This window comes from Stegastes partitus, unplaced genomic scaffold, assembly GCF_000690725.1.
Source record: "Stegastes partitus isolate 25-593 unplaced genomic scaffold, Stegastes_partitus-1.0.2 Scaffold123, whole genome shotgun sequence".
Classification (NCBI taxonomy): domain Eukaryota; kingdom Metazoa; phylum Chordata; class Actinopteri; family Pomacentridae; genus Stegastes; species Stegastes partitus.
The window spans coordinates 640967-654336 of NW_007577854.1; the positions used below are offsets into that span (position 1 = coordinate 640967).

At 40.6% G+C, this 13370-nt stretch overlaps 1 protein-coding gene across 1 annotated transcript; it reads right to left on the reverse strand.

The window, feature by feature from the left end:
- Positions 1 to 78: 78 nt before the first annotated feature.
- Positions 79 to 11907, reverse strand: ptpn9b (protein tyrosine phosphatase non-receptor type 9b). The gene is made up of 13 exons (XM_008278433.1): positions 11861 to 11907; positions 9588 to 9731; positions 8913 to 9002; positions 8561 to 8685; positions 7786 to 7891; positions 7571 to 7681; positions 6546 to 7456; positions 6329 to 6425; positions 5726 to 5795; positions 5261 to 5339; positions 4972 to 5122; positions 4541 to 4748; positions 79 to 2787 (listed from the first exon to the last, which is right to left on the reverse strand). The coding sequence occupies exons 1-13, from the start codon at positions 11891 to 11893 to the stop codon at positions 2564 to 2566; spliced, it is 2349 nt and encodes a 782-aa protein (XP_008276655.1). The 5' UTR covers positions 11894 to 11907; the 3' UTR covers positions 79 to 2563.
- Between the last annotated feature and the right edge of the window lie 1463 nt (positions 11908 to 13370).

The window sequence follows — 13370 nt, forward strand, 5'->3', positions numbered from 1 at the left end:
CTCCCAAAGCACTGAAAGGTTTCTGCACATTTACTCTACACACTACACCAGCCAAGAAGAGATCACACTGGCTTCGTATTCTTTCAAGATAGTAAGACCATTGCTTTAATGGGACAGCTGGGCTGACAGCATGTAAAAGGCCATAATTCAATCACATGAACTTAAAGCACAGAAAGAAACATTAAATGAACACCAATGACAAAAGCACATTGCATTCTGTTTCTTATAAAACAAATCAAAAGTAGCACGGGGACCGAAACTCTCTTACATACACACTCTCCCATTTTGTAGCTATACATATTCATTAGTAATGTTCCCGAGGTGCTCTGGAGTCTTTCTGTGTCCGTGGATGCAAGGCTGCACTGGTAGGTCCATGCTAGTAGGCTGCTGAGGATGTGATAGGACAAAAAAAAAATCTTTAGGGTGAGCCTGGGCCTTTGGCATTGAGGGATGCAGGGTCCACATTCACCAAAAAATATCCATCTACGTCTTGACTAAATCGGTCGGACACCGTTACCCCAAACACATTCAAGGCTCTCTTTCCATGCTGATAAACTTAAACCCATTTTATCTTCATATGTATAGTAACAGAAATGGCAGCAACTTGTATTTTTTGCTTCTTGTTTTTTTTTTTTTTTCACTTGATAGCTCTTTTTTTTTTTTTTGCTTTGTCCTTGGCATAGGGGACTAGACAGTCGGATGTTAATGTCATCGTTACTGAGTTTAACAATAAGCTCTCTAAAAACACAATTGTTAGCTCGGCCCTCCCTTTCCATAACCCCCCCTCCCCTTATTGTCCTAAAATTGAACAATCACCAAGTCAGCTCTGAAAATACTATGGCAAGTGACATTTCTCCACTTCAGTTTCAACAAAAAATATATTCACTCCCCATCCGATTTGTTCAGCTTATTAAATGCAATAACTGGTCTGTTTTCTTTGTAGCATCGTACCAACATTCACTGATTTCAATATTGTAGAAGTTGTACAAAGACATAAATACAGTAGAATACAATACAGTAAAAAATACAAAATAAAGTTGATATAGTTTTTTTTTTTTTTTTCTTAAATGATAATTTACCAGAGGCAAACCCAGAAACGGATCTTTGACACTAGGCAAAAAACACTAGAATTACCCCCTGAGGTCAAATGATAAACGAATAGCCATGTCTCAGACCAGAGCTTACTCCCAGATAACTCACTACTTTCTTGTTATTTGCAAGTAGTGTGCTATGTACAGGACAATAGGCAAAATGTGGGTGTCCTGTGTGACACATAGTTAATGTGTACTATGCAAGTGCACTAGTTTGGGTGTTATTATACTAGTGAGACATTAAGCTACGGAAAACGTGAAGGCACAATTATCAGAGGCAGAATATACCTCAAGAATCTAACACAACAGTTGTGGTACCAAGGGAGTAAGATTCAAAAGGGGGAAGGAACGACAGGGGAAATAAAAGTGTACAGCTTAAGGTATGGTTCAGGTCTGAGAACGACGAGGCAGTGAATTAAGTTAAGGCCAAATAACTTAAGATCGTCCAATCTGAACGCTCCAACAGTAAAGATGATGTTAGACCTGACAAATCAGAGATTTGCAATACAATATCAGTTTAAAACCAGAACTCCTTTTCTATAGTTTGTAATAGCCTGGCTCGCTACATAGGATTTTTTCTCATGGTTAAGTCAATTATATTAAACAAGGCTTTTTTGCTCTTATTTCAGAGGTTGTTATTATGCACAATAATGTATAAATGTATGTTACAAGAATATACATGGGCTTCAGTCTATAATATCTCAGTAAGGAGTACATCCAAGCATTCAGGGTGAGGACTTTGGCTTTGAAAAGTTAGTCTACATATGCACAAGTATGAAACACACATAGAAAATACACCATAGAAAAAAAATTAACATGAAAACTAAAGAAAAAATGGAAATGGACTAAATGGCTCACACACTGATCTATCACTTACAACCATTCTCTCACAGAGAACCATTTCCCCTAAAACAAATAAAAATCACAAAACAAAAAAAGAAATGTTTTCAAGTTTCACCCTTTCATACCCCTCACATTTGATCTGCGATCACAGACTTGTTCAGAGTTGAAAAGAAACGAGAAATACAAAAAGGAACAAAGACTGGGGTTTGGAGGGCTTCAAGGGGTAAAGTTCAAGTTTGTCATTCCTCATGTGCAAGTCAATATAAAAATGCTACAACTCGTACAACGCTTTTGTCAACAAGACCGGTTCGGGGCAGGCCAAGCCCCCCCCACCCCCGTAGTTTGCTAAATAAAAAGGGGCTCGGAAATTGGCAGGCCAGCTTGCTCATCGATGATGCACAGTTTTCGCTGCACTGTATTTTCTTCTGCAGCTCTTTACCTCCTCTGTCTCTTCATTCACGGGAAGGAAGAGCAACTGTGGGAGTCTACCATCTTTTGTCTCTTCTCTCTTGTGGCAGAAGAGTCATCTCCCTCCTCTACTCTGAAACACCACTCCTCACTCTTTCATTCCTATGACTTTTGCTTAGGTTGACCATCCCATTCGTCAGGTTAATCCCTCCTTGTGTCTCTCACTCGCTATCAGTCTCCAGGTCCGAGTCAGACCACTGCACTGGGGTCAGTTTTCCATTCCGCTGGGCATACTCCATGACTGCTGTGTAGCAGAAGTAGTACTGGTCCCAGGTCTGGATGCTGAAAGCCCTCTGCGTACGCATCCGCCGCACCGTCTGACGGACATCTACTGTGCCGATGTCCTCCAGCCGGGACAGGCAGATGTCCAGTGTACAGAATGTGCCTTAAAGAAAAGCAAGACAAAGAAGTTACATGAAAAAGAATGACCAAATTACAAACAGTAGGTCACAGTAAAGAATCAACGAAGGGAAAACCTGAAACTGAATCCAGAAGCTACTCAGTGACCACATGATCAGACATACCTTACTATGCCTTTACTGTGGCCTGAATTCTCAGCCGCATGATTCAAGACTATGTTGAGATTTATTAGTGATTTGGAATATTGCATAAGTTGGCTAATAAGCTGAACTGGAAATCATACTTCCACTTTCTAAAATCAAAATCTTTCTGCTGAAATCTGGCTCCTACATACTTGTTTCAGGATCACACAAGTTTTTGTATTTGGAAGAGGTTCTGATTTAAAATGACAATTTCAGACACTGGGCTATATATTACCCATGTTCGTACGACGACAAGTGCAAAGAGGCCTTGGGCGCATGAACTATGAGGGGGTCTCCAACTGCACCTGCTATTTTGGTGCATGTCAGTGAAGCAGCTTGATGTGCTGAAAGGCTGTGTGAAGTTGAACATAAACCAGAGGGTGTGGTGGACACATCACTGGTCTCATCGCTCTGAAATAGCTGTGCCAGTCATAGTGACGCAGGAGGACAACAGCTCAACAAATAAAAAGAGGTTGCTCAAGGAAATGTTATTACTTTATGGATGGTGCAGACTGACATGACCTGAACACACACCACCTAAAATCTGTAGGCAGGGGAAGAACGTGAGATTTCCTTTATTTTGTACAAGGAAAAAGAAGTGGGGAAAAAAAAATCGAAAATATGAATCATTTTGCTACGCTTAAATCAGAGGCTAAAGATTTATCAAATTGTGTCTTCCTGCCTTCAGATGGCTGCCAGCGACAAAATTAACTCAAAATGAGGCATTTCACGCGGTACAAAGCAGCTGTGGTCGACAGGTACTGTGAATCATTTGTACTTATCTACAGATCAGTGCAAACTGTCTTTATTAATATTCCAGCTTTAAACTAAGTAAATTATAATTTTTTATGGCAAGTTAAAAAGCATCTACTAGTTGGTTTATTTTCATTTTATGCATTATTTTTTCATTGTTACATATTTGTTCTGAGTACTTAGTTTGCTCTTGACTGAAATCACCAAAGGAGCAGCAGACTGACAGTGTGCCAGAAACAGAAGTAATTCTGAGACTTTTCTTAGCCTGAAGTCTAAGACAGATTTTCCATCAAAACACCAACAACTGACTTTGCACTGCTTCAATTCAACCTGTCTGCAGCTCTCCTCCCACCTGTGCACTGGGCACTCTACATTTGGCACCAAAAAAAAAACACCCTCACAGCCGGGTAAAACAAGTTTTAGGGTCAGGAAACTATCAGTCAGAACACTGCTTGCACTACTTGTTGTGCTGGCATTAAAATTGGGCCCTGTATCTAATTTAGGCAAAATTCTTGTACAACTGCTTGTGTTTAAAAAACACTTAACATTTTGGAACATTGTTTTAGTTAAAAGAAAAAAAAAGTTTTGCAGCAAAAAAGTCATGTGCAAAATGTTGGATAAAGCAAGGTCTGTGTTGGTGCAGAAACTCTGCACAGCCCTACTAAAGCTATCATCTTTATTAGGGCCATCTGACTCAACTGTTTAACATCAGCACCAGCTCAGGATTCTGCCTGCGGTGAGCCACACAATTCAGAGAAGTTTTTGCTTGAAGAGGTGTTCCTGATTAAATGGCCAATAAATCACTAGTAAAACTAAATTTAACCCCATAAGGTAAGTGTTTACCTGTGCGGCCAATGCCAGCACTGCAGTGCACGACCACAGGGGGGCCCCCTGGAGACCCCCTCCAGCTGGATCCCAGGTTCTGGACTGCAGCCTCCCTCCTTTGAAGTACATGCTCACGGAAGTCCAACATAGCTGAAGCACTCTTCGGCACCCCAAAGTCTGGCCAGCTGACATAGAGGTAGTGGCACACTTCCCGTCTCTCTCCAGACTAAGAGAAGGTCAGGCAAGTTCATGTTGGAATATAGTGAGATAAATAATATAAGACATTAAGATATTACTCATGAGTAAGCCTGTCACAATATGTCAAATGGTGATATCTTACAAACAGACTATACTGACAAAGGCAACCTGACAATCTCGAGTAATCTGTGTCATATCTCTCATCTTTTCCGAGAATTATAAATAACTTTAAATTCAGAGGTGTGACTTACCTGCGTGTTGTAAAGCTCAAGATGGGAGAGTTTGAAGTCCTGAAACACCTGGATGTGTGTATTCCTGACCAAGAAGTATCCATGCTGTTCAGTTCTGCCCTCCTCAAGAGGCCAGTACTGACCACATTTGACACGCCCACGCTCCACCACCCTGAGACACACAGAGTTTAATATTTTATATCTCATTCTCAGCCCATCAATGATGCTTACTTAGTCTACTTCGTTGTTCAAACAAGTTGCATTAAACTTGGTGACAACGTTTACATAAAAATCTAAAGTGGGGTCTCACCTGGTGGTCATGACAATTATAAGTACCATTTGTTCCCAAACCATCCGCCAGAAGTCACCAAAGGTTTTTGGCAAAGGACCTGGAGAACACAAAAGTCTGTCAGATCATTGTAACACCAGACTGTACCCAACAAATGACTGAGGGTAAAGACTAGGCCTAGAGAAGAAACCAAATGTAAAAATACAGCAATGTGCAAAAGGTTTAAGTACATCAGATGTTTAGACTCCTATCCAACAATGATCATCACAATGATCTGAAATAAAATCCTTGAAAAACTGTGTACAAAAGAGAACTGGTGCCGTTTAAGGGATTGAAGTTGTTTTTTCCCCCCCGTTTAAAGCAAGTTAATTAATAAATACTATTTATGTAAGAAATACAATTCTTAGAAAGTGGAAAACATCTCCAGAATGCAATATACAAGGATAATAAAGAGTAGGGCATGAGTTTATGTGAACAGCTGCTCACCCTGAGTAGCAATGTAGGCGTTGCTCCTCTTGTACCCATCCATGAAACTGGCATTAATGTAATCTGATGTCTGTAAAACACACAGCAGAGGAGGTGTGGGGTTCACAGCTTGGACTTAACATCTACTGCCTCCTATAGAAGAACACACTGTACACATACAACTAATAATAGAATAGAGTACAGAATTTACTTGCAGTAAATGGGAATACATTTGGACTCGAGTCAGGTAGTACATTAATACATGCAACACATGCAGTCAATCTTTAGATTCTCCTTTAGCTGCCAATTCTAACACGTATCTCATCCAAAGCAACTGTTGATAGAACATCAATGTTCCGCATGTTGTATTTGCAAGGAGTCCTTTATTGATCATCTCACAGTGCCAAGCAGACTTTACAGAACTAAATCCAGCCAACGCTATTGTTTCCAAAAAGTAACCAATGTTGTTAAAAGATAAACCATGGTCATAAACTGAAGACGATGTTGACAGCAAAGTCAGTAGCAGGAAACAGTTACAAACTTTCATTCATCCACAAAACAATAACGTGAATGCAATTTATCCAGACGCCACAAAAACAAGGAAATAAATTAATTAATCATTACCTCATCCTCATCATCACAGAGCTGGCAAAGTCGCACTCGTGACTGGTCCAGGCAGAGAACATCGCTGTACCTGTTCTTGATCTGATTGGATAATTTCCTGCAAGGGCAGAAGTGAGTTGTGAATCATGGGCTCGTGACATTTTCTCACAGTTTTCCTCCACCATTGGAGACAGAAGCACACAGAAGCACACAGAACAACGAGCATGAGTCATCTTACTTGGAGTAGTCGAAGGTGCCTGCTGGTGGCTCCTTGCGGATCTCCTCATACTCCTGATAGATCCCCTTCTTCTTCTTCCTCTTCACATGCTCCACCAGCTCATGCACCGTCATACCTCCCTGCTCTGGCATGTGAACAGACACTTCCAAGCAGCGGTTCTCATCCTCAGGATCCCATGATGAGGACAGGGGCGGAGACTGTGAGGAAGGCTGGTGGGGTGGACGAGGCAGAGATTTCTGAGGCAACGGAGGCACCCCTTCCTCCTCCTCTTCACCCTCCTCATCTTCTGCCTTTACACCCTCTCTCTGAGCCCTATTGGCAGAGTCTGTTGCCTTGCCATCCACTGCTTCCCCGTCGCCTTTCTGTGAAAGCGGTGTGTCGGGGGGTGTGTCTGACTGGGGAGGAGCTTGGCAACCACGGCCATTCATGTTAGCATTGGGGCTGGAGCCACCAACAGCCATGTTGGTTCCGCTGACTGCTGAGCCGTTCCAGTGTTGGTGGTTCCCCTGCGGCCTGTCTGCAGCAGAATTTGGGCTCTGTTGGTACTGGCCAAGGCCTCGAGTCCTGCCCTCCATTACTCCGCAGTGGTTGTGTGGGTTGGCATTGCTATCATCGTAACAGTTAGAGTTAGCCATGGCTAGCTCAGTACCTAACTGTGTATTTATGTGGGTGTGGGACAGTGTGGCACCGACGCTTGTGTTGCTGTTCTCTAAGCTGTAAGAGCGCAACAGGCTTCCCACACAGTCGTGAGTGTCGTGCTCTTGTGTGTCACCCTGAACAGTGTTTGTGTGCACGTTAACACACGACTGGATCCAAGCCACGTGGCTGTACTGGGATGTCCCACCCAGATGCTCGGGGAGGGAGGAGACTGGGATGTGACTGGCCAACTCATGAGCTTTCACCGTGCATACCTGGGAAATGGAGCACAGAGAAAACACATTTTAAAAAATAAAAAATAAAAATAAAAAAAAAATAGCATCTTAGACATTAAAATGTAAATGTTCGATATAAATAGACAGTCCTACCCTTTCTCTCAGCTTCTCGCGCACAAAGAGGCGGAGAACCGCGAAAGGTGCTCGAAACCAAAGAGGGGATGACACAATGAAGACACATTTTAGACGAGCTGGAAAGGCCCCCTGCAAAATACAAACATCAGGCAGAAGTTATTAATTTTAAAAAAACACCAAAAAATAAAGGCAAGGCACATGAGAAAGCAACAGAGAATGTTTATTATATTTACCTTGAGCAAATTAAGAATCTTGACACAGAGCTCATAGTCAAAATTTCCATAACTGGAGTTGGTCATGTCGTAAATAAATATGAGTCCGTCTCTTTGAGTTTGCAAACTGGAAAGAAATGAGCAAGACTTTCAGATTAAAATACCTTAACATCACACTTTAAGCATAATTTAACAGATTTCAAAAAAAATGTATGTTTCATTTAATAGTTTATGCATACTTCTTTAACTATGAATTAAAATCAAAGCATAATAAGTGAACTTTTGTCTCTTTGTATGAAAGAGGAATTATTTTTCATTTTATTATCTGGTTCCTTTTGTTTCATTAAACTTACAAAGACTAATGAGATGATTTTCTCATTTTAATCAGTCTGTGCTGTTAAATTCAGGTTTCTGTTGATGTGTTCATGTTTTCAGTTATCAGTTTTAATTTCCTTTGAAAATTAAACTTAATTTACAAAAAAAGATTATTGCAATATCAAATACATACATTTTCACAAAAGACAGCCAAGGAAAATTTAGGAATAAAGCAATGTATTAAGTAAGTGTGAATTTGTTCCATTTTCATTTGGGTAGTTTTAGGAAAATTAAAATAAAAGTGTGAGAATGTTGACAGCACTGTCTATTAGAGAGACAAATTTAAATCTAAACTAGTAGACAGACTAAAGTAAAAACTGGGAACAGGAAAGGGGAAAAAAATCTAATATGACAGAATTAACAAGAAGGTGAAATGTTCGAAGAAAACACGAGCTGCATGTATACATGATTAAAGCTTCACCTCTCTATGGCTTTGTCCAGCTGATAGATGATGGCCTGCAGCACAGCTTTGTGGGTGGTGACGTCTGGCCGATGGAGGCGGGCAGTAAACAGCGCCAGAGCAGCACCCTTTGCATCACGGCCAGGCTAGTGAGAACATCAACAGGTCATCACACACACACCAATATATACCCCACTTGTATTCATAACAAGGCACAATTATAGCATGCACGTGTACAGCGACATGAACACACACACAAAATTTCTTAATGACCACCATGTGCACCATTTTTTCTGTATTTAATATGGTAACAGCAAAATAATACACTGGAGTCCCTTTCTGTTAAGTGGCTCATAATTGCTTCATTACTCACCAGGACTGTAAATTTGCCACTCAGCAGCTCAGAGCGTAGCGGCTCCTCGTCAGGGTTGATATTGATGATGCCCTCTTTGATTCTTGTGTTCTAATTTGGATACAGAATGACACAGAAAGGACAGAAAGGGGACAGTCATTAGCATGCAGGAAAAATTGCACCTAAGCAATTATTTAACAGCATCAGAAAAACTTTAATATCCTGCATTTTTAGTTGCTAGTTGCTTTACTATTAATTTATGAACAATAGCAAGTTCAAGCATTGTACTTTTAATGTTAGTGGCAAGTTCAATGTTTTGTTTAAATCACAGATTATGCCTTTAAGGTTTGTGCCAACAACAAAGAAGGTAAACAAGGGCTGGAACCAAATATCTGACTATTCGTTCGCTGTGCTGGAATCAGGATATCAATTTTAATCCCCCCCCCCCCGGCGCCACTGACGGCGGATACAGTACAGTGAACTCTGATGGCACCATCTCCCATCTTCGCTCACTCCTGCCCCATCGGACCGAATGCTCAGTAGCACAACGAATACCCACCCGCCACCACCGCACGGCACCCCCAAATATTTGGGATATTCGTCATTAATTGGGGCCAAATATCCAGAGAACACAAATTGCTATTCGGACCAGCCCTAGTAAACAGATGTTTTACTTCAGTCAAAACAATGCTGTACCTTGTACGCTTGGAAAAGATCGATGGCTCTGGAGACGTCAAACTTGCGGGCCATAAGAAACTTAACAGCTGTAGGTTGGGAGACGAGCCCAGCACTGTGAGGCTGCTCCCTGCTACGCACCTCACTCAGGAACTCCTCCACAGCCTAGATGGACACGGGAGATTAGATGGAAGGGAAAAGGTGAGCTTGTGGGTGTGTGGTAAGAATATCAGCAGAAAAAGAAAAAACATTAAAGCTTGTCATTTAGGGAGCAGAGCAATACAAAGACAGGCAGACAAGTGATCAGAATGATAACTGACATGAGAAGGAAAATGCACAAATCCATCAACACCCTCAGCTTTACAGCTTCTTCCTTGCCAAAGTTACTAAAACGTGTGATACAGATGGTAGCAGCCGGCTGTGCCACTGGAAGATGCCGTGGATGAGAGCACTCGTATGCCATGAGACAACAGTTTACTTGTTGTACCCCAATCAGGTTGCTTCTGCCCTCCAAACTTGAAACTTTGTGAGTACAAGATTGGGTACAACAGAGTACCTATTCAGCTATTAAAGAAAAAAATATACTCTCTTATATGTAAGGACAAAGACATGGATATCAAATATCAACATTAAAGCAAAATCAAGGTTTCCCTATTAATTTTTTGGCAGATGTGGTAAGCCAAGATTTTGAAGCATTTTTCTTGTGATGCAGTTTATCTGCTCAACGCTTCAACAAGAGACAGACTCATGAAACATGAGGCATTTGATCAGTAAAAATCTGCATTTGCTGCTCCATTTCTTTTCCTGGCTATGTATACTTAGTGCGTAACTGACATGCACTAGCAATGTATTACCCACAATTCATTACTTTTTTTATTGTTATTATAAAATAGCAATACCTGGACTTTAAAAAATCTGTGGCATTGTGACATACCCTGAACTAAACGCTAAGTAATGCTGCGATTGGAGGTACTACATAATGACATACAAAATATACACAGCATTTTAATTGAGACAGAAGAAGCAGGGTATTAAATAAGATCTATGTAATTACAAGAAAGGTACACGGCCTATTTTAGCGCTCTTGATACCCCTCGTGTTGGCCTACAAGTAATAGTACACATATTCATAGGTTAACATTTTATATACCGCAAGGATGCGAGTTGTTTTTTTTCAGATTTGGGGTACAATAACTTTTTAATCGGATATACATATGAGAAACTGACTGTATGTCAGTAACAATAACTGATCATCAACACCAGGATGATCAAAACCGGCAACAAGTCGCTGAATTCAGGAGCGACCTAAAGCTACAAATGTTTCGTACTGCAAGTAGTTAACGGATTGACGTTACTGGACGCGAGAAAGGGATGTTAGCTATCATGATAGAAATATGTAAATCTGGGGAGCAGTCCTGTAATTTAACTCAGTGATCAATTAACCTTGTCAATGTTAGATTAAGATTAAACAAGTAACTGTAAATTAATATTGTCATCACAGTCGCTGAGTGACATTTGTTACGAGCTATCAAAGTCAGGCCCACCCCTTTTACTAGAAAGTGATGGCAACAACAATGCTAGGAACCGGAGGATCACTTCTGTGAATTCTCGATCGTAAATCCGACAGACAGGACGCTGCTAGTTAGTAGGTTCATAGCAAACACTCCCGTTGTACGACGAGAGTCCTGATCTTGCTCTTTATTTACCGTGTCATTGTGTATAAGCACAAGCAATAATTTAGGCAATCACCCGTTGTTCATTTTTAACCTTCACAAGTTGTCCACTACCACTTTTAACGTCTAGCAAGACAGCTGTCGAGGAAATTCCCTGCAAGTCAACAATAGCTATCGGCTAGCGGCTAGGTTACATGTGGTAGCTGGATGGCTAACGATACCGTTAAAGACACAAGAAACCACATGTATGGGGCTAATCATAGGTAATGAAGTGACGCTAGTCAGCATTAGCAATATGAACATTTCTGCGTGTTCCATGTAAATCTGGACTATCAGGGGAGCCAATATTTGAGAAGCACAGCCGGTTAAATGATCCCTTCTACTACTAGCAAACGCCATCATGCTAACACACATGCTAACTACTGTCATTCACACCGGAGTCAGTCGACACCGGAGGGTGCGAACGGGCCAGGGCTGTTTACTACTCCACAGCGCTCCTCGGAACAACCATGTGACGAAATATACGGAAAAAATCGCCGGTGATAGACGAAACTGCAGATGATATGTGTACACACTGAACATGGTGGGAAGATGAGGGAAAAAATCGTCAAGAAACCCTTACCAGCTGCTCCTGAGTTGTCAGGGCTTCCGCCATCTTGAAGCCTCCGCAACGTCGCAGCGGGCGCGCCCACCAGCCGCTCGCTCACGCCATACAGCGCGAGACAGACAGCGAGGCCCTGCCCATCCAGAGCCACTAATGAACTACACACAGGAAGTACCGACGGTCCTGCATGGGTCCATCCAGCCCGCTACTCACTGTTTAAAACTCCACTGACAAAACCCAGTTCATCAAAACAGTCTACCAGAGACAGCATCCTATTTATTAATATTAGTCAACACACTGACAACCTTTTCCACACAGTTCACTTTCCATAGTTCAGAAACTACATTTTGCTGTGGATAGCCTATGAATGTGGAATGCCGTTTTATTCAATAATAATAAATAAATGCACAACACACAATTCTCGCGAGAGAAAAGTCACCTGAAATAAATAAGAAGGAAAAAGGTTATTTCAAAAATGTAAATGCATGCATTTATTTATTTATTACCTCTTTTATGTATTTAATTGTTTATTTAATGCCGACGTTAATGTATATAAGAGGAATATTTCTATTAGTGTGTAAATATGGCATTATGACATGAAGTCCCCTGAAATAAATAAGAGTTGTTCTTTGAAAAAAATCTCATTTTCAGAAGAAAAATGTATGTATGTATGTATGTATGTATGTATGTATGTGTGTATGTATGTATGTATGTATGTATGTATGTATGTATGTATGTATGTATGTATGTATGTATGTATGTATGTGTGTATGTATGTATGTATGTATGTATGTATGTATGTATGGATTTTTTTTCAGGATTTATTTCATGGCTACATTTATGTATTTTAGAGGTATATTTATATTCAATGATGAATATTTCATTATGACATAGAAGTTCCCTGAAATCAATACGAGTAGTCCTTTAAACATTTTCCTTTTTAAATTAAAATTGTATTTCATATTTATCTTTGTATTTGTTTGATTAATAAAATGGCATTTTATACATCAACAGTGGCGCACTTTTTAAAGCTGACTATGTTGTGGTTATAATGGTTATGAACGAAACAGTAGCTTTTTCTTTGACAGTTGGTAAAAACATAACTCATCCAGTAAGGTCTCACACAGTCACGTGTTTATTTTACCAATAACATGTAATCAAAACAATAATAGATAAATAATCACAATTTAGTATTGATAAAACTAGTATGACCATTACTATTAGTGAAAGGGGCAGCAGCAGCAGCAGCAGTGGTGGTACATGGGAACTTTGAAGACGCAGCGCTGATTCCGACGGACTGTTTCAGTGAAACACCGGAGTGGCGCTCCGGCGGCCTTTTTGATTTGTTTCACACTGCCGAACAAAAATATTATATGTAGTAACCAAAATAACCAATTTAACGGCGACGCCCGTTTTCGCTTGTCTTGATAAACATTTCTGAAGACTCGTGTCAACAGTTCATTTTATGTCATGGTAATTTTTATCCTCTGACTCAGACGTTTGTCAAAACCTGTACAACTTCTTCAGC

Bases quoted from the DNA above. Each gene is read 5' to 3' on its own strand.
- ptpn9b (XM_008278433.1), bottom strand. From the start codon at position 11,893: ATGGCGGAAGCCCTGACAACTCAGGAGCAGCTG. The intron at 8,686-8,912 runs GTGAGTAATGAA...TGTTCTCACTAG, and splicing joins GTGGCAAATTTACAGTCCTG to CCTGGCCGTGATGCAAAGGG. The intron at 2,788-4,540 runs GTAAACACTTAC...CTTTTCTTTAAG, and splicing joins TGCTGGCATTGGCCGCACAG to GCACATTCTGTACACTGGAC.